A 23,041-nucleotide genomic window follows, 5' to 3' on the forward strand; every position below is an offset into this window, starting at 1 on the left:
GCAGAGCTTCCTGCTCTGCTAGGGCTCCCTGAAGTGCACTGAGAGAACGCTGTCATTCTGCAAGCATCGGAAGAGGACCTGTCACATGTCAGTGCTGCGTTATCGGACTGTCGCAGAAGATGGATTTTCCTGCTGACCAGGAACTGAGCTCAGAGCAGTGATTCAGAGAGAGAGAGCAAGAGAGAGCGAGTGAGTGAGCGAGCGAGTGAGAGACAGAGAAAGGGGGGAGTGTGTGTGTGACATAGAGACAGAGGGCTGATTTTCCACACAGATGTGAGACTCTGAGCTGCTGCACTGCTTTACTTGGGACTCTTCTATTAGTCTGGACTTCATGTTGGGATTGGCTGCCTTTTTATTCCCCATTGAGAGAACATGTACGAGCGATACAAGCGGAGGTACAGCCTGTGTGACATTTCCAAGGAGGACAGGGCTGTGGACGTGGTGCTGCTGAAGGTACGGACCCTCTCCTGTTTCTTTTAAGGCTGGTCCAGTTCAGTAAATGCCTTGCGTCCTACACGGCACTTGCTTCTGACCTGGTGGAATTCTGTACATCGCAGAGCACTTTCTATACCCTTGAAGTGGGTGATGATTTCTCGGAAACTTTCCTCACAATGCTTTTGATTCCCAGACACAGCAGTGTCTCATTGCTCTGATAGAGGACTGGATGATGAGGGTGGGGATTGTTTGTTTGAAGGGCTAGTTCCCTTCTTTTTAGACAGCTTTGGAAGAAGGGCGGATAGTCATCCGGAAAAACAGATCAATCCGGACGCCTTTCTTTTGTATTCTGTTCAGTCGAGAGGCAGAATTCTGACACCAGGTGCTTGGATGATGATGATTATAATAATAATGTTGTTTGCGCACAGATTTGTTGAGTTGGCAAAAGACTTGCACAAGACCTTGTTCGGTCTCTGAGGAGTTAATTAAGCTGTTTGGAGCTTACAGTACAACTCCTTGTTTTTTTTTTTTTCATTGGGTTTAGTGTGGTGTTGAAATGCTGAACAGGGGCTGTAAACTGGAGGTGATGATACAAGATGTTTAGAATTTGAATGATCTTATCTGAGATCTTCGTCCTTACTGTCTGTATTCAAAACAGTACAATGAAACGGTTTGTAAGGAAATTCAAATCAGTTCTAGTTTGCTAAAGCATGTGCAAAGCAGTGAGCTGCATTTCTCTCTTTCTCTCTCATATCTCTGCTCATCAGATCCTTTCCCATCTCTAAGTGGCTCTGCACTCTGCCCACTGTGAGCATCTTAAAACTGCAATTAAACAAAGTGACAGCTCTGTAAACTGGGAAACAAGAAAAGGGTTAAACTTGCTGTTTAAGGCAGGGGGCTCCTCTCCTCTGCTCCTCGTTGTTGTTGTTGGTTCTGATTGTGTGTGTTGGTTCAGATGGCTCCTGTGTGTGTGTGTGTGTGTGTGTTGGTTCGGATGGCTCCTCTGTGTGTGTGTGTGTGTGTGTGTGTGTGTGTGTGTGTGTTGGTTCGGATGGCTGTGTGTGTGTGTGTGTTGGTTCGGATGGCTCCTGTGTGTGTGTGTGTTGGTTCGGATGGCTCCTGTGTGTGTGTGTGTGTTGGTTCGGATGGCTCCTATGTTTGGGAGTCCCTTGGCCCGATCAGAGTTATTTATGTGGTAGATCATTTAGGTGGCAGTCTGGCAGTCCATCCCTAACGGTTTCCCCTGGCTCCTTGCCTGGTCTGTGTGATGGAAATGGGCAGCGAGCCAAGTGACTTCATAACGCAACATGCCTTTGAAATACTGATTCTCACACTTTTTACCAGAGTCCAGTTTCTGCAGCGTTGTTTTAGCCAAGAAAACAAACATTTCTGAAATGGTTTCTAGGGCCCTAGCAACTGTAACATTCCCAGGGAAACTGCCATTATTTATAGTAGTCTGTCTGTCTGTCTGGTCTGTCTTTTTCTGTTTGTTTATTAGTGTCAGCCCATCTCCCGTGCTTGGTGTCCATCCATCCATGTTCTGTATCTGTATCAGTCAGCTGTTATTATGCATGAAACTTTCAAATGATAAAAACTACACAGCCAGATCCTGGGAAAGAAGTTAGCAGATACTACTTTCAAATGCTAAAAAAAAGGTCACAACAATAATTTATATATAATTTATATAGGCAAGTTGTTGCTTATTTTTGGCTGGTGTGCAAAATAATGGGGTTAGAATGAATTATTCTAGTCAGCTAGTTGAACTCCCCCCTCTCCCTCCCCTCCCCTCTTTAGAGGAAGTGTTTCCATTGCCTTTGCTTATTGCACACACCTTTCCACACAGGGCACATTGATGAAGCATTAGTGTAGCAGGAAGAGCATTGCAGTCTGACGTGCTGCTTTCTTATGAATACTGTCCCATGTGTCTTGCTACCCTAAACTGCCGGTGATATTGAACCCTGTATTGGGATGGCTGTGTGGATTATCTGGGTGGCTGGGCAGAGCTGTCTGCTCTTGGCTGGGGGTGTCTGCAGAGCTGGCTGTGTTTTGCTCCAGTGCTGTCTGCTCTTGGCTGGGGGTGTCTGCAGAGCTGGCTGTGTTTTGCTCCAGTGCTGGCTGCTCTTGGCTGGGGGTGTCTGCAGAGCTGGCTGTGTTTTGCTTCAGTGCTGTCTGCTCTTGTCCACACTAGGGGTTAGGCCTGGGTGCTGATAATAGAGTGCAGTGTTCCTGTCCCGCATGCCATGGCAGTCTGAGGCAGTGCAGTCAGACAGGGGGAAGGCCTATGAATAGAGTGCTGTGAATTGCTTTAAACAGTGCAGGGCCCTGTGCTGTACCCTCCCAGGGGCTTTTAGACAATTAACCAAGAGCTGGGGGAAATGAACTCTTCCACACCCAGGGCAGTGGAAAGGGAACCCAGACCATCTCAACAAAGTGCTGTGCGCTGTAGTTTTGTGCTTATTTAAATACAGCACAGTGTGCCTGTGTGTTGCTCAAGGGCAGGTCACATGATCTTCTTGTTCTGAACTCTGGAAGAGGCTCCCCAGTGGAAAGGAGACGTTGATTCTGAGTGGGCGGAGTCTCGCTGGTGATTTCATTCCCTCACTGTCATTGTGTTTTTTTTTTTTTTTTGTAACTCTCCTGAGAACTGCATTCTGCATCTCTATCCTGAGCCCAGTAAACGGCAAACTATCAACACCATTACCAGGGCGTTCTTTATAAATACTCCCTTGGCATCCTAAAATGAATAATAGATTATGTGAAATGTGGGGATGGAAATACAACTACTGTTGCATAGCAGTTTTCCAGGTTTTAATGTGAGCTTGATTAGCCACAGTGTGTATTAAACTCACAATAAAACCAGGAGTGGATCAACCAGCTGTGCAATGGGAGTCTTCTTTCAATCCCTGAAAATGTATTAACAATGCACTATAGAGCAAGTTAGAAACTGCAGGAAAAACATTTACAAATGTTTTAGAAAATGTAATGTAAGGTTGGAATTGTACCTTCATTAAAAACCTCCCTGGCTGTGCCCAGAGACAGGTAACTGAGGCTGTACAGTGCCATCCCAGAAATGCATCCTTCACATATTCCCTTTTAGCTGTAGTCTGGTTCAGTTTCTACATAAAACTTACTTCGTGATAACAAGTGTTGCCTTAATGGTAATGCCAGTTGGGAGGCTAAGGGGATACAAAGACAGGAAAGGTTTGAGAAGTTTAACCTCCAAGCGAATGACATTGCTGGGGGTTGAGTTCTTGGAGGGCTCCAGCAGTGCAGCTGTTTATTACATTGTGGCTGAACGCTTATCAATACTACAGAGTGCACTTGCTGTGGAGTCTGGAGCGGGTTAGAATCAACTCGCTTCCTGCCAGTGAAATAGCTGTGCAATCCAAGATTTTCAGACAAAGAAAAGGGGACGGAACAGCTGATGTATAAGAATAACCTGTCAGGTCTCTCTCTCGATGTTATTTAAACATACCATTAGGCTTTGTCAAGGGTAAAGAGACCTCTCTGGCCTGAGGTGGTGGTGCATGTTTACAGGACCTGGTGCAATCGGTGTGCAATTGGAGTGGAAGCGAGCCTTGGTGTTTCTGGGCAGTGTTGACAGGTTTAATTGCAAGGCAGCTGGTGAGCCCACGTGTCTGTGGCCTCCTGGAAATGAGGATCTTCATGAACAGGCTTTATTCTGTTGTGCTGAATTCATGCAGGCCTGTATGCATTCATCTTTCTTGTTTGCATGCACATTTTAATATCGGCAGCATCTCCATTAGCCTGGTAAATAGAGGACCGAGCCAATGCAGAGGTTGGGTGCCCTCTATGTACATTCCAGTGCGTGCTATAGGTCTTCTGTGGGTACGCATGGGGTTGGTATGCTTGGTATCTCTCTGCAATGGGCTTCAGTCTGTGTGTGGACTCCAGCCTCTGGGGCAGGGCCTGGTTCTCGGGAGTCTGAGGGCTGCATCATGATGAGCTCTTGATGAAGCATCTGTAGTGTGTGCTGGTCAGTGTGGGTGGGGTATTACTAAACCAGCCCGGTCATATGAGCAGTGATCTGGCTGTGGGTGTAATGGCTCTCTGATATTGGAAGGGTGGGTCCTAGATCAAACAGAGAAGACACAACCTGCCTCTCTTTCTTTAGCCCCCTCAGTATTTATTTACTTGCTTCTCTTTGCAGCTAGACTCTGAGCTCTGTCCTGAATGTTGACCGGTTGCTTGTCCCTGTGTTAACACACTGACAGAGATCCCAGTCTGTTCTCAGTACCACATGTTCAGATGGATGGCTCCTGCTGTGTACAGTGGCGTTCTGAAAATGATGTATTGGATATGCTGAATCGATCCAGAAATCTTTTGCATGGATTTTTGAGGTTGTCATTTTAATGGGATTAAAAGCTGCGTGCTGTAATGGACGGCTGTGCATGTGTGTCTTACCTTTGCCTCTGTTTGTTTCATTGCAGATTCACAGGGAGAAAGAGAACTTGTACCCCATTGATTCATGCACAGTACCTGGTCTCCTGGAGGAGAAGCAGAGTTCAGATTCTGCAGGTGAGGAGAAAGGGGATCGGAGGTGGTTTATTTCACCAGAACTTGAAATCAAACCAATCCAAGTGCAGCTAAAGAAACGTCTTATCTTAGCGAGACGAGTTTCGACAGGGTGTTTTGACCTTTATCGAAATAGTTTTCAACTTGACCAAGATGTTTATCTTTTCAGTTTCTGTGCTACCTTATCACTTAGCCTGTTACCTGAGTGGGAACGGGGGGGGCTCTTACACCTCGTTTCCATGGACAGCCAGCTCGAGCCGACCTGAGTGTGCTGCAATTGCTCTGAATTCACCCATCGAGTTGATGATAAAGGAGGCGTTTCCATGCTTTTCTGAGTTACCCGAGTTATCACGTGAGTTGGGCAGGAAATACTTGCGAGTTAAAGGTCAAGACGTGAATTCTCTGCAGACGGTATTGGTCAAATTGTTACTGATTTAAAAGATAAATCCATCGATCTTCTTTCCGCATTTGTTTTCATGCAGTACATATGCCTCTGGCAGACTAGTATGCAGAACGAAACGCTGGACAAGGGAAATAATGTGTGAGATGTCAAAGTGGATATGAGAATGGCAGTGATTATGCTTGAAAACATTTCTGTCGAAGGATTTCAAAAATCTGGATGCGATCAGAAACCCAGAGAAACTGTAAACAGCGCCTGTTTGTTTGTGCCAGACTTGTTAGAAAGTCTGTAACAAAATGGTTGATTGCACTATGTAACACAATTTTTGTTCCTGGGTAGTAAGTGTTATTTCCTAATTGCTTATGCCTCAAAAGTATAGAAAATGGCTATTATTCCCCACAAACTTTGCTATTGTGACCAGGACAGTGATATTTCAAAATATCACTATTTCCAATGGGAAAACGGGCAAATGTGTGTCTTTTTGTTCACATAAAGTCAGAAAAAAACAACATATGAATCCAAATTAACATGTATTTATACTAAAGTAATACAAAAATGACTACAAAAGATTTAGAAGTGAGTAGTTTTTCAAGATTTACGATTATACTGTAAATACTATAATAGCCATTTTCTATACTTTTGAGGCATAAGCAATTAGGAAATAACACTTACTACCCAGGAACAAAAAAAAAATTTGTTACACGGTGGTGTTATTGTCGAAATGCTGTAGATATTATTAGACAACCATGGTGCAGGTATCGCAAAGCCCATAAACAAAACTTTCAAATAAATGAGTTCTATATAAAATAGAGCTGATTTTACCAGTGCTTGCTAGTCAGACTGATTAGAAGGCCGCCTTTTGTTTTTCCCCCCAAGTTGCTGCAGTGACATTGTTGATGCTAGTATAACACGTTACTGTGAATGAGATGCTGTTTTAGCAGACACATTTCATTAAATAAACTTTTTTTTTTTAATCTTTTTGGAATTAAAAGATTATAAATGGAAAGCTGCATTGCATTTTTCTTTTGTGATCGTGCTTTAGTGAAAAATGGCAATTCAAAAACTGTCAGTCCTCCAAGATAACACATCTGCCGAGTTTAATACCGGCCAAAATGTCCCATTACATGGTATGTTCCCGCCAAGTACAACATTTTTGATTTCGTGATGTAATTTCCTCCCAGCCCGAATTTAGACTTCACAGTTCAGGCCAGCCCAAGGAGTGAAATCAGACCAGAGAATTGGTGCTCCTGCCTGATTTTGGAGCCAACTGGAGTCGATTAAAAACATGGAACCGGAGGTGTGGGGGGGCAGCTGGAGCACGTACCCGGGTCATGTGGGGGGGCAGCTGGAGCATGTACCCGGGTCATGTGGGGGGGCAGCTGGAGCACGTACCCGGGTCATGTGGGGGGGCAGCTGGAGCATGTACCCGGGTCATGTGGGGGGGCAGTTGGAGCACGTACCCGGGTCATGTGGGGGGGCAGCTGGAGCATGTACCCGGGTCATGTGGGGGGGCAGTTGGAGCACGTACCCGGGTCATGTGGGGGGGGCAGTTGGAGCACGTACCCGGGTCATGTGGGGGGACAGCTGGAGCACGTACCCGGGTCATGTGGTTCATGGAAACGTGGTATTAGAAACATTCCAGTTAAGACTTCTCTGCCTTGCCAGACGCACACACTAGTGTGTCCATGGGCCCTTCTGACTTTGAAAAGACCCTCCATACAGCAAGATACTCCCGCCCTAGAGAGAGCTGCCTTTGAGATCCTTTATGCAGCGCAATGAAACAACTTAATTTATTTACTGTTCCCGCTTGCAAGCTGAGGAAAGCGAGAGAGCAAAACAAAGCTACTTTTGTAAGGCAGGAGGGCCGGAGCAGCTCTGTCCCGAGCACGCGGAAGTAGCCTTGATAAAGCAGAAGCAGATAACGCAGTGGGTTTATTAATGGAATCTGGGAAGGCCCTGGTTAGGGGTTCCTCAAACGGCAGAATGGAGATTGTGAAGCTGGAGCCCCTTCTCTTCTGCTAGAGAAATCGCTGTACTTTGACTTGCCATTGCCTGATGAAGAATTGTTCTTCAGGTGTTAATGAGCTGTAGAAGAGCTGCTGCCCCGTGTTTTTTATATTGTTCTGTATTATCACTTGGTCTTTCTTCCTATACTGTAAGCATGAAAGTGTGGTGCTTTACTTACTGCATTTGCAAGGCATCTCCTACAGATATTCCTTGTTCTCTGTACTCTAATGCAATTGTTTTAGTTGGAATTAACACAAAAATAAAATGTTAAGATGTGATGGGGAGCGAGGGAAATTATGTGTGCCGCCTGGTAAGGTGGTGTGTTTTTTTTTTTTTTTTATTGTAACGTTACTCGCTTCGCATGCAAAAAAAAAGTAAACTAAACCCAAACAAACAAGCACCAGAAAAAGCACTCTCATATCTCGAAATGTGCTGAGAATGTGTTATTGTGCTTTAAGCCAGCTGCCTCTTGAAGTGCTGTGTTCTGAAGCTGCTGTTCACAGCATTGCTGTGAAGATGTTTCTGTTGTTGCTGTGCACTCTGGGATAGATGTTCAACCTCACACTGTCCTGTGAGTTTTGCAGCCTGGGCGTTACTCAGCAGTGCCTGACTGAGGGCCTGTGTTTCTCCTTCATTCTCAAGGTGTCCCGCTAATTAAAGCACTGCTTGAACAAACCTGTGTGCAGTTGGCACGTTGGTAACGGGTGTGGTGGTATCTGCACGGCCGTTCACTTTCGATACTGACGAGTCAGCATGGGATAGTTCAGTTTGGAGGGGCAGTAATGTTTTCTCCATGTGTTTTGGGCATGTTGTTGGTTTTGATTCCAGATCTGAGCTGGCTCTCAGTGTGTTTTGATCTGATTCAGGTCCCCGCAGGTAGTGGTTAACCTGCAGCATGTGTCATCCTCCGTTCCCTTGAGGCTGTTGATTGAGGGATCGCGTGCAGTTGTCTGTTACTGCTTTTCTCCAGATGTTTTGGTGCCAGAATGAACAATACTGCTGCTGTACTGCGTTTGGAGGCGGAAACCAACATACTTGAGGAGAAAATAAATAGCTTCCATTCCTTGAAAAAAGAAAAAAAAAACATACAGTAAAAACCCATGAGTTTTATGAAGCAGCATGTGACTGTACCCTCCTCCTCAAACCCAGGGGTTCTGTTGATTGTATCGGTGAGGTTGTCTGTCTAATTTAATTTCCTGGTCTGTTATGTTTTCCAGAATGCTGCCAGTCCTCCCAGGACCAGCTGTCTGTGGACAGTACCTCGTCCCCCGGGGTGTCTCCGGTCCGCAGGGAGCTGGGCAGCGATGTGGACGTGTTTGATGGCTCAGACGCCGGGGGTGACCATGTCTTCAGCAAGGTAAGCTCTGGAGCAGGTATGGTCTTCACTGCTGGGCAGGGTGTTGATTTTGTCACAGTTTCCCTGCTTGGTCCTCACGTGGTTAGCGGAAGAAACAAGGCAGTGAGGAATTCGCACAAGGTGAGGTTTTACTGACCTGCTTGTTGGAGCACGAATGTGTCTCTCCATTGTTTGAGCTCATGCAATAGAAATTCAGGCCGTGTCACAATAGCATTTCCTGGTGGGGCCCTGTGACAGTGTTCTCTTTAACAGAACACGTGAATACAGGGCTTTCATCCCACCCCTCTGTCTGTGCATGTCGGTGTGTCCTGTGAGCTCCAGCTACTGCAGCTACACTGCACTGTAAGGACTCCCGGGGTAGAATTCCACTCACAGGCAGAGGCTGAGGTGTGTTCCTGTCTGAGCTCAGCACTGAATCACACACGTGTCTATCAGACAGAGAGATTCCTGCTGCAGAATGGCTTGGTGCTGCCTTTTTTAGAACTGAAGCACTGATCTCAACGGGTACTCTTCTCATTTCAGTCCCAATAGTTTGCCAAGCTTCTCTTTGTGGTCCGCTGTTGACTACCAGGCGAAGGAAGAGTTAAGAACTGTATGCTGTGACGTCATCGTGTTTCCATTTTCGCTCGCTACTTTATTAACTGTAATGTTCTCAACTAAACCAACAGTGAGCTCACAAGCTGCTGACAGACACAGAAGCAGGCTTTTTAGAAGTGTAGACCACACAGCTTCCCCTGAGCTCCACTGGCTGCTGCACTCAGCCACATCCTGTTAGATGAAGCAGCTAACCCTGTTTCTAGCTTGTGGCCGGGTTTATTACTAACCCTATAGGCGCATACCCGGTATAAGGCCTGTGTATATGAAATTCATACTTTATTCAGCCTGGTTATGTTAAAAGCACTTTGTTTGGGTCGGGGAGAACACAGCTGTGCATTGCAGAGGTCACCTAGAAGTGGTGTAAACAGAATAGGATTTTCCATATTAATCTAATCCCTGATTTTCTGTTTCAGTAACCTGCTTCTGCCTTTCTTATGACATGTTGTGCATCTGTAAAGTTTAATACTACCTCATGATCTCAGCTTTGCATGACCTATTTAATCAGATAACGCATTGCTCTAACACTTTGAGCAATAGAGGACACCGGAGAAAGCATTGCTTTAACACTGAGCAATAGAGGACCCTGGAGAAAGCATTGCTTTAACACTGAGCAATAGAGGACCCCGGAGAAAGCATTGCTTTAACACTGAGCAATAGAGGACCCTGGAGAAAGCATTGCTTTAATACTGAGCAATAGAGGACCCCGGAGAAAGCATTGCTTTAACACTGAGCAATAGAGGACCCCGGAGAAAGCATTGCTCTAACACTTTGAGCAATAGAGGACCCTGGAGAAAGCATTGCTTTAACACTGAGCAATAGAGGACCCTGGAGAAAGCATTGCTCTAACACTGAGCAATAGAGGACCCTGGAGAAAGCATTGCTCTAACACTTTGAACAATAGAGGACCCTAGAGAAAGCATTGCTCTAACACTTTGAGCAATAGAGGACCCTAGAGAAAGCATTGCTTTAACACTGAGCAATAGAGGACCCTGAGAAAGCATTGCTTTAATACGGAGCAATAGAGGACCCTAGAGAAAGCATTGCTTTAACACTGAGCAATAGAGGACCCTGAGAAAGCATTGCTTTAATACGGAGCAATAGAGGACCCTGAGAAAGCATAGCTTTAATACTGAGCAATAGAGGACCCTGAGAAAGCATTGCTTTAATACTGAGCAATAGAGGACCCTGAGAAAGCATTGCTTTAATACTGAGCAATAGAGGACCCTGAGAAAGCATTGCTTTAATACTGAGCAATAGAGGACCCTGAGAAAGCATAGCTTTAACACTTGACTGGACATTGGAACACTGTGGATGTGTTGATTTGCAACATGGGCACCGCTTTCCAATGTTAATGCAGTGGCTGCAGTTTGCTGTGAAATGTTCTGTTTTTCATATGATCTCATACTGAGTCATGTGCTCTGGATGTGCTCTTTCCATCCATCCTTGTAAAATTTGGCATGATTACTGTCTTGAAGCCACTGTATCCATTCAAACTGCCTGCTAATGCACTTTAATGAATAGCTGTAGTCTTGTTGTCTTCTAAAATTTCACAATGCATGCATTCTGTGTGTTATGTAACATCCTTGGGTAGTGCAGATTACTTCAGCATGTTTTTGTTAGATTAGGATGTAGTAATAGCTGCAGAGATGATGGGAAAAGCTGAAGGGCTGCTGCAATATTTTAACAAACCAACTAAAATCACTTTTAATTACTGTGCTTTTAATTGGGCGAGTTCCAGTACAGTGTCTTGCTAGCCCTTCAATGCCACTGGCGACTGGACAAACCAGAATTCACTGAACTTCAAAGCTGTGTATTTTGTGTGCTGAACAGGGTCTAGTTTCACAGCCCAGATTCCGCTGGGTTTTTCTTTATTATTATTTTGTCTTCCTGAGCTGTGTGTGATCCTCTCTCATGCTGTATTCCTCTTCCAGCAGGGGGATCAGATCCTGGCAGCAGACAGCACCAGTGAGGTGTCCCTGTCCTGCTCCTCGACAGACGAGCCCCTGACCCCGGGCCCGCCCACCTCCACCCCAGAGCGCCGGTGCGAGAGCGAGGAAGAGGAGGAGGACCGGCTCACCGACGTGCCTGTGCGATCCTCCATCCTCCGCACCTCCATCCGCTCGCTCTCTCCATTCCGCCGGCACAGCTGGGGCCCTGGCAAGAACGCAGGGGCTGAGAGCGAGATGAACCAGCGCAGGTGCGTGTGGCTACAAAAAGCAGCCCCTTTCCACTGCCTTTCAGCGTCCATCGGACCAGGCCGTGCTGCTCAGAGTTCCTCTCGGCTTTACCCTACATTACACCACTGTCTGAAACTACAATTCCCAAAAGCCTTTGTTGGGGGGAGTGTATGGGTTAATACAGCAGCTGTGGGAGCAGTGAAGGTTCAGAAATTGAAGTCCCTCTTGTTGAGGGAAAAGAACATGAGTGTGGGAACAGCACAGCGACTGCGAAGGGAGCCATGAGTGCAAACACCAATCTCTGTAGCTCTTACTAATAATGATACATTACTGAATCTACTGCAATACACTCTTTCACATGCAGGCAACATTACATTACAGTCAGTTACACTTTACACTGGACAATGAAAATCATAGCCTTTGAATGAAGAACTTGCATCCTCGATCTGAATCGACTCCATGTTCAGTGTGTGTGTGTGTGTGAAATGGGCCAGCTCAATCTATTTCAGTGTGAATCACTCTGATCACCTCTGATTTTGAAGGCTCTCTTCACTCTTCTATCTGTAGTATTCGATTGCTCCTGTTTCTGCACAGAGCACTGAATCAAGAGGACTTGGTCCTTTAACTGTATTCAGTTCTAGTAAGCAGCTTGATTTATGTTTCTGCTGTAAACAGCTGTTGGTTCCCATTGGGCAGGGAACTCTTTTAGAGAAGGATGTGAATCCACCCACGCTGTCAGTGGAACCAGGTCCAATCATTGCTTAACGCCTCGCGTTTCTCATGCTCTCGTCATTCTCTGTTCAAGAGGGAGCATAACATTTTCTTTTATTATTCTGCTAACATCATGATCAGTAACACTTCACTTGAACTTCGTAACTGTGTGCCGTTGTGAAAGCTGCAGGTCGGTACAGATTAATGACTGCAATCCGAGTTAGGCTGTTCAGTTTTAACAGCAAATTCCAACTGATTTAACAAAGTAACAATCTAAAGATGCAATACATTAAAAAAAACATGCATGTCCGTGATAGACAGTCATTTTAAATCAAGTAATTCAAGACAGTGTTAAAAGATGAAAATCTAGGTTTAAAACCCCTAGTAATTCAGGATACAACAGCCTGGTATCAGCAGACTAATCCGCTCTGTTGGAGATTTGTTGCCGGCATCGCTGTGTTGTGCATGAGTCTGGCATCGCTGTGTTGTGCATTGTGTTGTTCGTGAGTCTGGCATCGCTGTGTTGTGCATTGTGTTGTTCATGAGTCTGGCATCGCTGTTTTGTGCATTGTAGGGTTCGTGAATCTGGCATTGCTAATGGCTACAGTGCACTGCAACTTTAAGCGTAACCGCTGATCATTCTCCATCATTCATTTTCAGCGTGCGAGTTGGGGGCGATGTTGTAAAGAAGTCACCAATTCATAGGAGAAGGTATTACCAAGATGTTTCCATTTCTACTGAAATAATATATAACTGCTGAGTGCAAACGTTTCTGAGTGAGGGAGAGGGTTGCTTTTCAGTGAAAATGTATTTCTTGGGAGCCTCATGGTTGGTCAGGTCCTGTCATGTGTGAAGTGCAGGAAAGGCAAAGCAGGCATAAATAGATTCTAACACCCACAGTATCAGGAATGGCAGTTTGGCCTATTGGAAACACTATAGGACGCATAGAGATAAATGAATACACAAATAAATAAATCCGTAAATAGCAAAGTGCTTTTTTACTGCAGTATTTGAGAGAGGATGGAAACAAGTTGGAAGTGATTATGATGCATTACTGACAGTCATGTCTTCATGTCAGTCCCAGTACAGGATGCGCTTCTGGTTTAAAACCCCCTCCTAGTGTACATGAAGAAGCCTAAACCTCTCCAAGAATAAGAACCATATCATGTTTCAATTGGTCTCTATTGTCCATCAATCACTCTGTATTCATGACAACCCATGAACCCTCCTTCTCCTAATCCTTACTCTCTCTCTCTCTCTCTCTCTCTCTCTACTCTGCCAGTATGAGCTGGTGTCCCTCCGACGCCCCATTCATTCCTGTCTCCGATGACATTAGTCACAGAAGGTAGGGTGTAATAGAAATAAAGCACTGCTGCTTACCCAGGTTGAGACCCGTGCTGCGTGTGAGCTGGCATGAGCATAGCTCTGCTCCCGTGTGTGTGTGTGAGCTGGCATGAGCATAGCTCTGCTCCCGTGTGTGTGTGTGAGCTGGCATGAGCATAGCTCTGCTCCCGTGTGTGTGTGTATGTGAGCTGGCATGAGCATAGCTCTGCTCCTGTGTGTGTGTGTGTGTGTGTGTGTGTGTGAGCTGGCATGAGCATAGCTCTGCTCCCGTGTGTGTGTGTGTGAGCTGGCGTGAGCATAGCTCTGCTCCCCTGTGTGTGTGTGTGTGAGCTGGCATGAGCATAGCTCTGCTCCCCTGTGTGTGAGCTGGCATGAGCATAGCTCTGCTCCCGTGTTGCTCATTCGTACCCTTCCCTTTTGCCTTGCAGTCCCTTCCTATCTGCAGAAATAATTAAAAAGAAACATTAAGAATGTGCCTTGCATATAATAAGTTATGCAAATTATTTTTACTGTTTACCCAGTGCTGTTAGCTATACGCTGTGCAAAATACATCCGTGATTTACCAGGCTTGTGCAGAGTTTTTTTTACTTTGTCAAACTCTACCACAGCCTTACAGAAAACCTGTTTGAAAGCCTTGCTTGTTTGATTGGGTCTATCTTGAGGATTTGAAGTCAGTAAAAAGGAAGTCTTCTTGCTCCTGTAGTCATTCTGCTGTAACAGAAAGACGGAGATCACAGTTTTGTTTCCGTGGTGAGTGATGGGTGTCGGGTTTTAACAAGATGAAGTGAGCATTTTTGGAATATTAAAATGACTCACATATACATCTGTGTTACTCAGGATGACACAAGGTGAGTTTAGTAGTGTTAATGTTTAAATTTAATAATATCTGGGCTTTTTATAGACACTGGAAGTAAGCCTGTGGCCCCTCAAAGGACCTGCTTATAAATATTTATTATTTAATATTTCTTCAGCTGGCTTCCTGCAGTCAATTGGAAATTATAGAGCTGCTTTGCTGGGTAACTGCTGTCATTTTCAGGCAAAAAAAAAAAAAATCTGCTAAAGGAAGTGCTGCTGGCTCATGGTATCGGGCTGCTGCTGCTCCAGCCCTGGGCTCAGCAGTGTGTCTCCCTGTGCTGTGCATAGCTGCTTCTGATGGGCTGTGCTTGCCTGCTTGCTCTGTCGTTAGTCCCTGTTCAATGGGTTTGCATTCAGTAGGTGCCACCGCTGTGGTGGTTGTTTGATTTGTTTGTTTTGTTTTTGTTGAAATTGTCTGTTTTTAAAGCAGTTGAGATGACCTCTTCCACACTGAGACACACACACACACACACACACACACCCTTCTGTCTCCCACCCCTCTCCCACTCGTCCCCTGAGTTCCGATGGCTCTGTGTGGGCAATGGGGGTGGGGGTGGCATAACAAGCCTGACACTCCGGCACTGGTTTGCTGGTGCATGGCTGCAAAGTCTTGGTTTTGTCTTTGTGTGTGTTTATAATGTAATAACCATTTGTTGTCTTTTGTGGATTCCTAATGTGAAGACCCTTAAGTTGTCAATCTGTGCTGCAAGCTTTCCACAGTAGTAGAAAAGATGATTGAATATATTTCAATGTTTGCACACGAACCCTGTGCAGCTGACCAGTATTTTAAACCCACCTTTCCATGCTTACTATGCAGCTTTTAGACAACGCTGGAAAGCATTTTCAGTATTCATCTTCTTAAAGGAGACTTTCTTGCAATTCCCCACGCTGTACTCTTGATTTGTAATTGGTAAAGCCAGTGTAGCAGATAGATATCTAGTTACACGAGACAGCAATGATAGCATGCAGGGTTTTGTCCCAAGCCTGCACTGATGTGTCTGTTGCGTTGCTGCACCCTTTCTCTCTCCTTTTTCTCATGTTCTTAATCTTTGGTGTTCGTTTGGGTTTAGTTACAGTCTGGAGGGTCTGGTGGCGGAGAGTGAGCCGGGGAAGAACTCCCCAACGCTGGGCAGGGTCCCCTGCAGTGCCCCCCTAGTGGAGAGCGGGGAGAGGGGGTCCCTGGTGTCTCTGACTGAGGAGGAACAAGAGTCTGACCTGGGGGACAGCAGCAGTTTCGACAGCCAGGTCATTATCATTACAATGCATAATTAATGCCAAGGGAAATCCAGACTAAAGAGATTAAGACTGCCAGGTATATTTATTTATTAATGTCTGTATTTGTTTGTTTTCCCCAGAAATCTGATCGCCGTCCTCCACTGGTGTGCAGTTACTCTGCTTCTCACCCTCTCACTAAATCTGTGTCTCTGCTGACCATCAACCAGTCTGGACTGGACAGTGAGTATCCCCGCACATGCCTGCAAGCACACCAGGGATCGGGAGAGGGGCTCTGCAGGGTTAGCCACACGTCTGCAAGCCCTTCACCACCGCTGGTGCACACCAGGGATCGGGAGAGGGGCTCTGCAGGGTTAGCCACACGTCTGCAAGCCCTTCACCACCGCTGGTGCACACCAGGGATCGGGAGAGGGGCTCTGCAGGGTTAGCAGCCTGGGTTGTTAGGTGGCAGGCAGTAGCACAAGTCTTGCAGAGAGTTAAACAGGTTAGCTCTGTGCTTGTTTCTGAAGCTGCAAAAGTTGATGGTTGTTTATTTCCCCTGTCCACTGTCTGTATTCATTTTGATCTTCTAATGGGAGGTGCTTGTGTTTTGTGCCTGTGCCACTAAGGGTCTACAGGCTTTCTTTTTTTTACCTGTTTTCTCTGATGGATGGAATTCCACATTCAAATAATTTTCTTTTAAACCAGTTTAAAGATGCAATATTCTGTGAGAAGACACGCTGGCTGTAAACCGAGGCCCTGAAACAGTGCTGTAAAATGGGAGTCTGGCCGAAATGAACCATTTAGAGTTTGAAACGGAGACTTTCAGAAGTACCTGCTGCAAACCTCAATGCACACGTTTCTGTGCCTGGCCAGTGTCAGCTTTGCTTTTGTTTTATTAAGTGGTTGTGTTTTTTCCCCGGCTTGCATGCTGTTGTAAAGCAATCTCATGATGACAGTAATGTTACTTTAGGGCAGTTTACCTGAACCTGCTCTTGCACTGAAGTCGGTGACCTCATAGAGGCAACACAACTCGCCAAACATGGGTGGTGTGATGGAGCTGGGTCTGTGGAGCAGTTTGTTTGGAGTTACTCCACATTGCTAGCGTTAAAGGGTTAAGTCAGTCAGTCTGGTTCACTGTAGTGATGTCTTTGCACATGCAGTGAGGTGTGGGTTGCTAGCACCTTGCCCTTTTTCCTGTTTTAACGAGCCTGTGCTCTGATTTCTTTCTGCTCTTTACCGGAAATCCCAGCCCAGGGACGGACTCAACCAAAGAGACGAATAATCTCCTTCTCCTTCAACATCTCTCCGCTCCTCCCCAAATCTAAAACTGTCTTTTCAATTGGCTCTTCATCCAGTGATGAGGAGGAGCCGGGCAGTAAGTAAACACACACGCGTGCACTCTCACACACACACACAGTGACCGATAAACGCAGAGAATAACACGTGCACACAGACAGCGACAGACACACACAGTGACCCACAAATGCACAGACTAACACGTGCACACAGACAGCGACAGACACACACACGCACACGCGCGCGCATATAAAAACAGTGCTTGGTGTAATGTGCTTCTGTTGTTGACCAATCCGAATTTACCCTTGAATGAAATAACCCATTCCTAAAGCACTAATTGTGCTTGTCATGTCATGTCTCCACTAGCAGTGTTTTGGGTTAATGCTGTACTGTAACATGCAATGGATTTCAATGTATTGGGCAGTGACAGTCCACACACTCAAACCTGAGAATTTAAATATGGCCAAAAAACAGGTCTCTGATATTTTGACAACTGGGATTCAAAAAAATATATACATTTTTTTTTTTTTTTCAGTTTTTTCTTAAATGTTATATTCCCTTCTGCACTATTAACTCACGTTTCTTCATTTTCAATGTATTTTCTTTGTATACATTTGGAGATGTGTTTTGTTCTCAAGAAGCCAGACTGCATGATCTTAGCCAGATCACAGTGATCTACTGTAGTGTGCAGATTCACACAAGCACAGACTCCTCTTACGAAACTCGAAACAGTTTCCTGGTGATTTTATTTAAACACATCTTGTGGTTAGAACAAGTGTGCACACTTTCTCAAAACACTACGCTTGTTTGTAGACCCTGTTCCTTATGTGTACCCTGTACTTCATGAATACATAATGTGGGGTGCCCAGTCACAAATGGATCCTATTGCTATAATGAGAGCGATGGTGCTTGGAGAAGTGTTTGTTTGTTTTTGCTGCTTTCAGTACATTGCTTTACATGGTCACCTCTGTTGGCAAGTCAAAGAATGTGCTTCCTCAGCAGCTTCCTGTTCCTGTGCCTGGGTGCAGTAGTGAGGCTGAGCTTCACTCTCGCAGCATGTCTGCTGGAACAGCTTGTTATCAGTGAAGGTGTTTGAGAGCTGGATTAAAGCTTGATTGCCGCTGTGTCCTGGGGAACTTGCAGTACTATTGCAAACCTGCACAATCACTCAGTCACACATTCACACACTTGGTCACTTTGCTTGCTTGAAGGAACTGTCTGTCTGGTTCTTGCTGCAATAGAAGAAAGACCCGCAGCTTCAGTGGTTAGCAGCTGAACAGAGCTCAGGTTTTTGGTGGTTAAGAGATCTAAGTTGTGTTTTTTTTTTTTGTTTTAGTTTTTTGGCAATTTTAATGATAAGAACTCAAATACATTTACCACTGTGCTAAATGGTGCAAGAAGCCTGTCATTATTATTATTATTATTATTATTATTATTATTATTATTATTATTATTATTATTATTAATTCTAAGTCTGAGCGGATGTTTCCACAGTGAGTGGAGAAGGGCAGCATTGACCAGGCAGACCAAGGCTATGACCCTTACCTGTCAACCCTCTCTTAGAGAGGCTGTTGGGAAGTTCAGGCAGCACTGAGGGCTGTTGAATAACCTACAGCCTGTCTCTTTAAAAAGGATAGAAGGATAACGAGACCATGAGAACAGTCCAGCCCTACATCTGGACTATCTATGCGTTGTCTGGCCCAGCCCCTGAGTGAATGCAGCTTTCATTTACAGGGGATTGCTTGTCCTCTGTAGCTGTGCTTTAGAGCACACACCCACAGCAGCACCAGCTGCGCCTCAGGTTGCTGCTGTTTTTTGTTTTTACTTGGTTACCGTGAAAATAATAAACTAGAGTTCCACAAGACCATGTCCCTGCAGGCTACACTGTGACTCCTTCAACACCGCAGAGCTGTACTGTATACAGGGCTAGGAATGAACAGCATTCATTAGATACATGTGGAATGCTAATGTGTGTCTGTTAATACCCTGAAAATGTTCATTAAGCTGTACCAGGTTAGTCTGTCTGTCAAGTATTAAAAGAGAAGGTGGGGGTTTTAAAAGCAGTTCCTCAGTCACTTCCATGCTGCACATTCTTTGCAAAGTTTGCAGTTAAATGCAAGAATGCAATCTTCTTCCTGTAAGAAGGTTGTGCGAGTGTGACAGACAGACACACTGGAGTGATGTGGGGGCACAGGAATACCCTGCTTGATTAGTCACATGGGGGGGTGTGTGAAACCAGAATGACAGCAAGTCAGTGTGAAAATGGAGCAGAAATGACTTGGCTCTTCAGCTTTATGTCCTGGTACGAACGAAGATGTGTCCCCCTAATAAGCCCTTTCCATGTGTTCCTTCCTCTAATCCCAGATTTCCATTGTTCTGTCTGGAATGCACCATGTATCCCTGCCTCTAATCCCAGATTCCCATTGTTCTGTCTGGAATGCACCATGTGGCAGCTGCTTGTGCTGTTCTGTGTTCCTGAGAGTTGACTAACACTGCTGTACTCCTCCTCCAGGTTCGAGAGCCTCCAGCCGCACCTCCAACTCCCTCGCACACAGGTAAGACCCTCCACAGGAACCAGCTGTGTCCAGCGATGTGTAGCATGCCTGCCTTGATGAACACAGGAGTGGTTTGCGTAGTGTCGAGCCCCATAAAATACGGCTGTTTATTGGGGGCTTTTATCTTAAGAGAAAGGTCTTTTGATTTATTTCTTGTTTTTCCATTTGAAGCATCTGTGAAGAGGACCTCCCCCCCGGCCCCTTGAGAAAAGACTCGGATGGTAAGAGTGGAACGAAAGTCAGTCGCACCTTCAGCTTCCTCAAGAGCAAGATGTACACCAGCAAGAAGAGCCGGGTGAGTGTGAGGAGCCGGGGCCAGACTGGGCCTTGCAGCAGAGCTGCCGTTAGCCGCCGTGTCGCTTTGTGTTTACAAATATGCACTGCTTTCCAGTACACATTAGTCAGCTTCGCTGTACTTCACAAGAAACTGCACGTTTTTGTCCTACTTTGTGTAAATGGAAGTTGAGGACATTGCTTGTCGTAATGAAGACGCTATCTGCGCAGAGCCCACATTGTAGATAGAGTGCAAACACAGAGCTGATCTGAGGGGAAGTGCAACAGGATGATCTGTCTTGCGGTGCACTTGGCTTCCTGTGGCTGTTTGCTTAAAGGGCCAGTGTTTCTATAGGTATTAGAGAATACATAGTCTGTGTACTTGTGGATATAGGGCTCTGGGTGTGGGTTGTGCTAGAGATTATAAATCAACACATTACTGGTCAATTTTCTTTTAGCTTGTTTTGTGCAGTACTGCTTAAAATTAGTAAAGAAACTCAACGTAGTAAAAGCCTCACTTGGGCACACTGTGTCTTTAAGAACGATTGAGAAAAGGGAGAGAGAGAGAGAGAGAGAAGCAAACACAGCAACCCCTACATCTCATCCCTAACTTCCTCTGCTGGTTTCGACTGTCATGGGAACTCGTGTCTCGCTGTGTAGCTGCAGCAGGTAGAGGTCTGGCTTCAGACCAGCAGCCTTGCCAGTTATGTTGTGGGAGAAGTTTTACAGTGTGCAGTCCCGGACAGTGAAGAAGATGGGAGTCCACACTGTGGAGGTTGGGTGTGTGTGTATGTCTTGTCTGTGTGTTTTGTTTGTTTGCTTGTTTTGTGTGCGTCTTGTCTGTGTGTGTGTCTTGTCTGTGCGTGTCTTGTGTGTTGCTCAAGTTATTTTCAAAAGGCCCTTTTTCTTTTGAGATAGTTTTGTTTAATGAGCCTGGCTCCCCTACTCTGGCAGGCCTTCGGTTTCCTGTTTAGAGGAGAATATTCTTTCTTTGCACACAGCTGCGCAGTTGGTCTGTGCCATACTAAATCAAACTGTACAGCTACGGCCAAAAGCTTTGCATCGCCCTGCAGAACAAACTCATGTTGCTTCATAAAGTTGATTGAAACCCAGTGAATATTGTTATGTTAACATATTGAATTGCCTGCGGCTTTATAGTTTTCCATACACTTAGCGAAAAACTGACAAATTGAAAAATGTGACATTTTGAAATCTAACATGAAATACTGTACTGCTATTATGGCTTCCGGTAGATTTTTGCAATATCATTGAGCAGTTTATTTGATTTACATGATGTTAAATTATATTCATGTAGGTTTTTTTCTTCTCAACCCTAAAATTTAAGGTGATGCTAAATTTTTGGGCATAGTTGTACAACGGAAAACAGCAGAGGATTCACTTGACTTGGGCTATAACAATAGGATGACAGTCCAGCATACAGGTTGAAGAGCCTTTCAGATTCAGCAGTTGCAACTGTTTAGTATTTTTTATTTTTCTAATTTTGTTTTCTAATTTTCTTTGGTGGAACAGGAAAAGGATAAAGAGAAGACAAAAGAGAAGGACAGCAAAGAGAAAGACAAAGACAAGAAAGCCCTGAATGGACACATGTTCAGCACTACAGCCTCTGTACCCTCTGCTCATTGCTACCAGTGTAGTAAAGCAGTGAATGCCAAGGAAGCCTACCTGTGCACCAGTGAGTACTGCAGCATGCTGCTGGGGTGGGCACTGAGAGAGCCACAGATTAGAGCCCTGTGTTTATCCACAGAGCAGGCACTGCACAGCCAGGGAAGCAGTGTGATGTACTGCAGCATGCTGCCAGGGTGGGCACTGGGGGAGCTGCAGATCAGAGCCCTGTGTTTATCCACAGAGCAGGCACTGCACAGCCAGGGAAGCAGTGTGATGTACTGCAGCATGCTGGCAGGGTGGGCACAGACCGCCACAGATCAGAGCCCTGTGTTTATCCACAGAGCAGGCACTGCACAGCCAGCGAAGCAGTGTGATGTACTCCACCATACATCCTGCCACACGTGGGCTGAAATCAAACGACGCCATCGGAGGTGCGCGGCAAACCTGCCTGGTCCAACCCTGCTAAATAGCAATTTGCGTGGTCATTTTCCCAGAAGTTCGGTGCGGTCTGTGGTGAGTCACAGTCCCGTAGAGTTTCATTCACACGCTGCTTGGTGTTGCTGTTTGGAAATGCAGACAAGGCAACTTCCCCTTTGCATTCCTATGCGAGAGCTTGGCTGGCTTCCAAACAGTGTAGCAATTTAAAAGAATTAACAATAATAAATCGAGGTAATGCAACACCACCCCTACCAAGGTACAGGAGAAATGAACAGAACTCAGATGAAGTGCTGATTTAGAGCTGCGTACTGATAACTGGGGATGCTTTGAGCAGAACAGTATGTTTTTATACATGATCGGTTTCACAACTTCAGCTGAACATGGTGACAGATCATTGCCTCAGGTTTGCATCACAGTGAATGGTGGTTTCAAAAGTCCATCGCATTGTACCACTGCTGTGCACGTTGGGTTAGGAGCAGCTGTACCAGCTGACAGTAAAGACTTGCCTTGGTGCTGCCAGGTGCTCTGTTCTGGAGTAGAGATACACAGGGGTGTCATCACAACAGGATGTGTGTCACCCACCCCTGAGCTTCCTGTCACAGGCTCCTATGGGAGGGGCAGCAGTGTTACCTCCCAAAACGTTTACGATCACCTATGAAGGTATTGGAATGAAAACAACAGAATATGTAAATTTGCAAGGAGCTGAATTTGCAATGGCGATTAGAGATGAGGGTCTGCCCTGCAGTATCTGATTCGATTACTACCTTGCAGTTGTTTTGGATAGTACTGAAAGGTCCTGGAGGAGGAGCAGTGAAACATTTAAACATTGATTTTACAAGTAACGCCCAGGATACTGTCTGTTTTTACACTTTGTGAGGGAGTGCCTGGAGGATAGGCAGAAATTAAATCACATAATTTCTACCTTTTTTAAATTAAAAAGCATTATGATGCCAGACTGGCTATAGACCTGTTCTTGCCTGGCTCGTGTCTGCTCAGAGCGTGTGGAGAGTCCTTGTTTTGTACAGTATTCAGTGTTTAAACCAGCCCAGCTGAGCTGTTTTTAATAACCTGTTGCATCACCCTGAGTCCACCAAGCTGCTCCACTCTTTGTTTTTCTAGTATTTTAATTTTCCTTCAGTCGTCTTCGGTAGACACAGTGAAAGGGGCCCAATTTTCCACTGGCCCCACTTATTTGTCCTCTCGTCTCTCTGACGCACGC

The 23,041-nt window shown here is 45.5% G+C and overlaps 1 protein-coding gene across 5 annotated transcripts in view; it reads left to right on the forward strand.

Annotated features, from left to right (window-relative positions):
* The window catches only part of LOC121294716 (A-kinase anchor protein 13-like), a 76,496-nt gene that overhangs the window by 38,041 nt on the left and 15,414 nt on the right, over nt 1–23,041 (forward strand). For 3 of the 5 annotated variants that reach the window (XM_041218750.1, XM_041218751.1, XM_041218754.1), the window contains exons 9-18: nt 4,887–4,974; nt 8,596–8,735; nt 11,264–11,529; nt 12,881–12,931; nt 13,503–13,565; nt 15,490–15,664; nt 15,775–15,874; nt 19,443–19,485; nt 19,657–19,780; nt 21,289–21,451. In XM_041218750.1, the coding sequence (XP_041074684.1) occupies nt 4,887–4,974; nt 8,596–8,735; nt 11,264–11,529; nt 12,881–12,931; nt 13,503–13,565; nt 15,490–15,664; nt 15,775–15,874; nt 19,443–19,485; nt 19,657–19,780; nt 21,289–21,451 (1,213 nt within the window). The remainder of the gene's footprint in view (nt 1–4,886; nt 4,975–8,595; nt 8,736–11,263; nt 11,530–12,880; nt 12,932–13,502; nt 13,566–15,489; nt 15,665–15,774; nt 15,875–19,442; nt 19,486–19,656; nt 19,781–21,288; nt 21,452–23,041) is intronic. The other 2 variants (XM_041218752.1, XM_041218753.1) reach the window with 2 other exon arrangements.

This window comes from Polyodon spathula, chromosome 19 (genome assembly GCF_017654505.1).
Source record: "Polyodon spathula isolate WHYD16114869_AA chromosome 19, ASM1765450v1, whole genome shotgun sequence".
NCBI lineage: Eukaryota > Metazoa > Chordata > Actinopteri > Acipenseriformes > Polyodontidae > Polyodon > Polyodon spathula.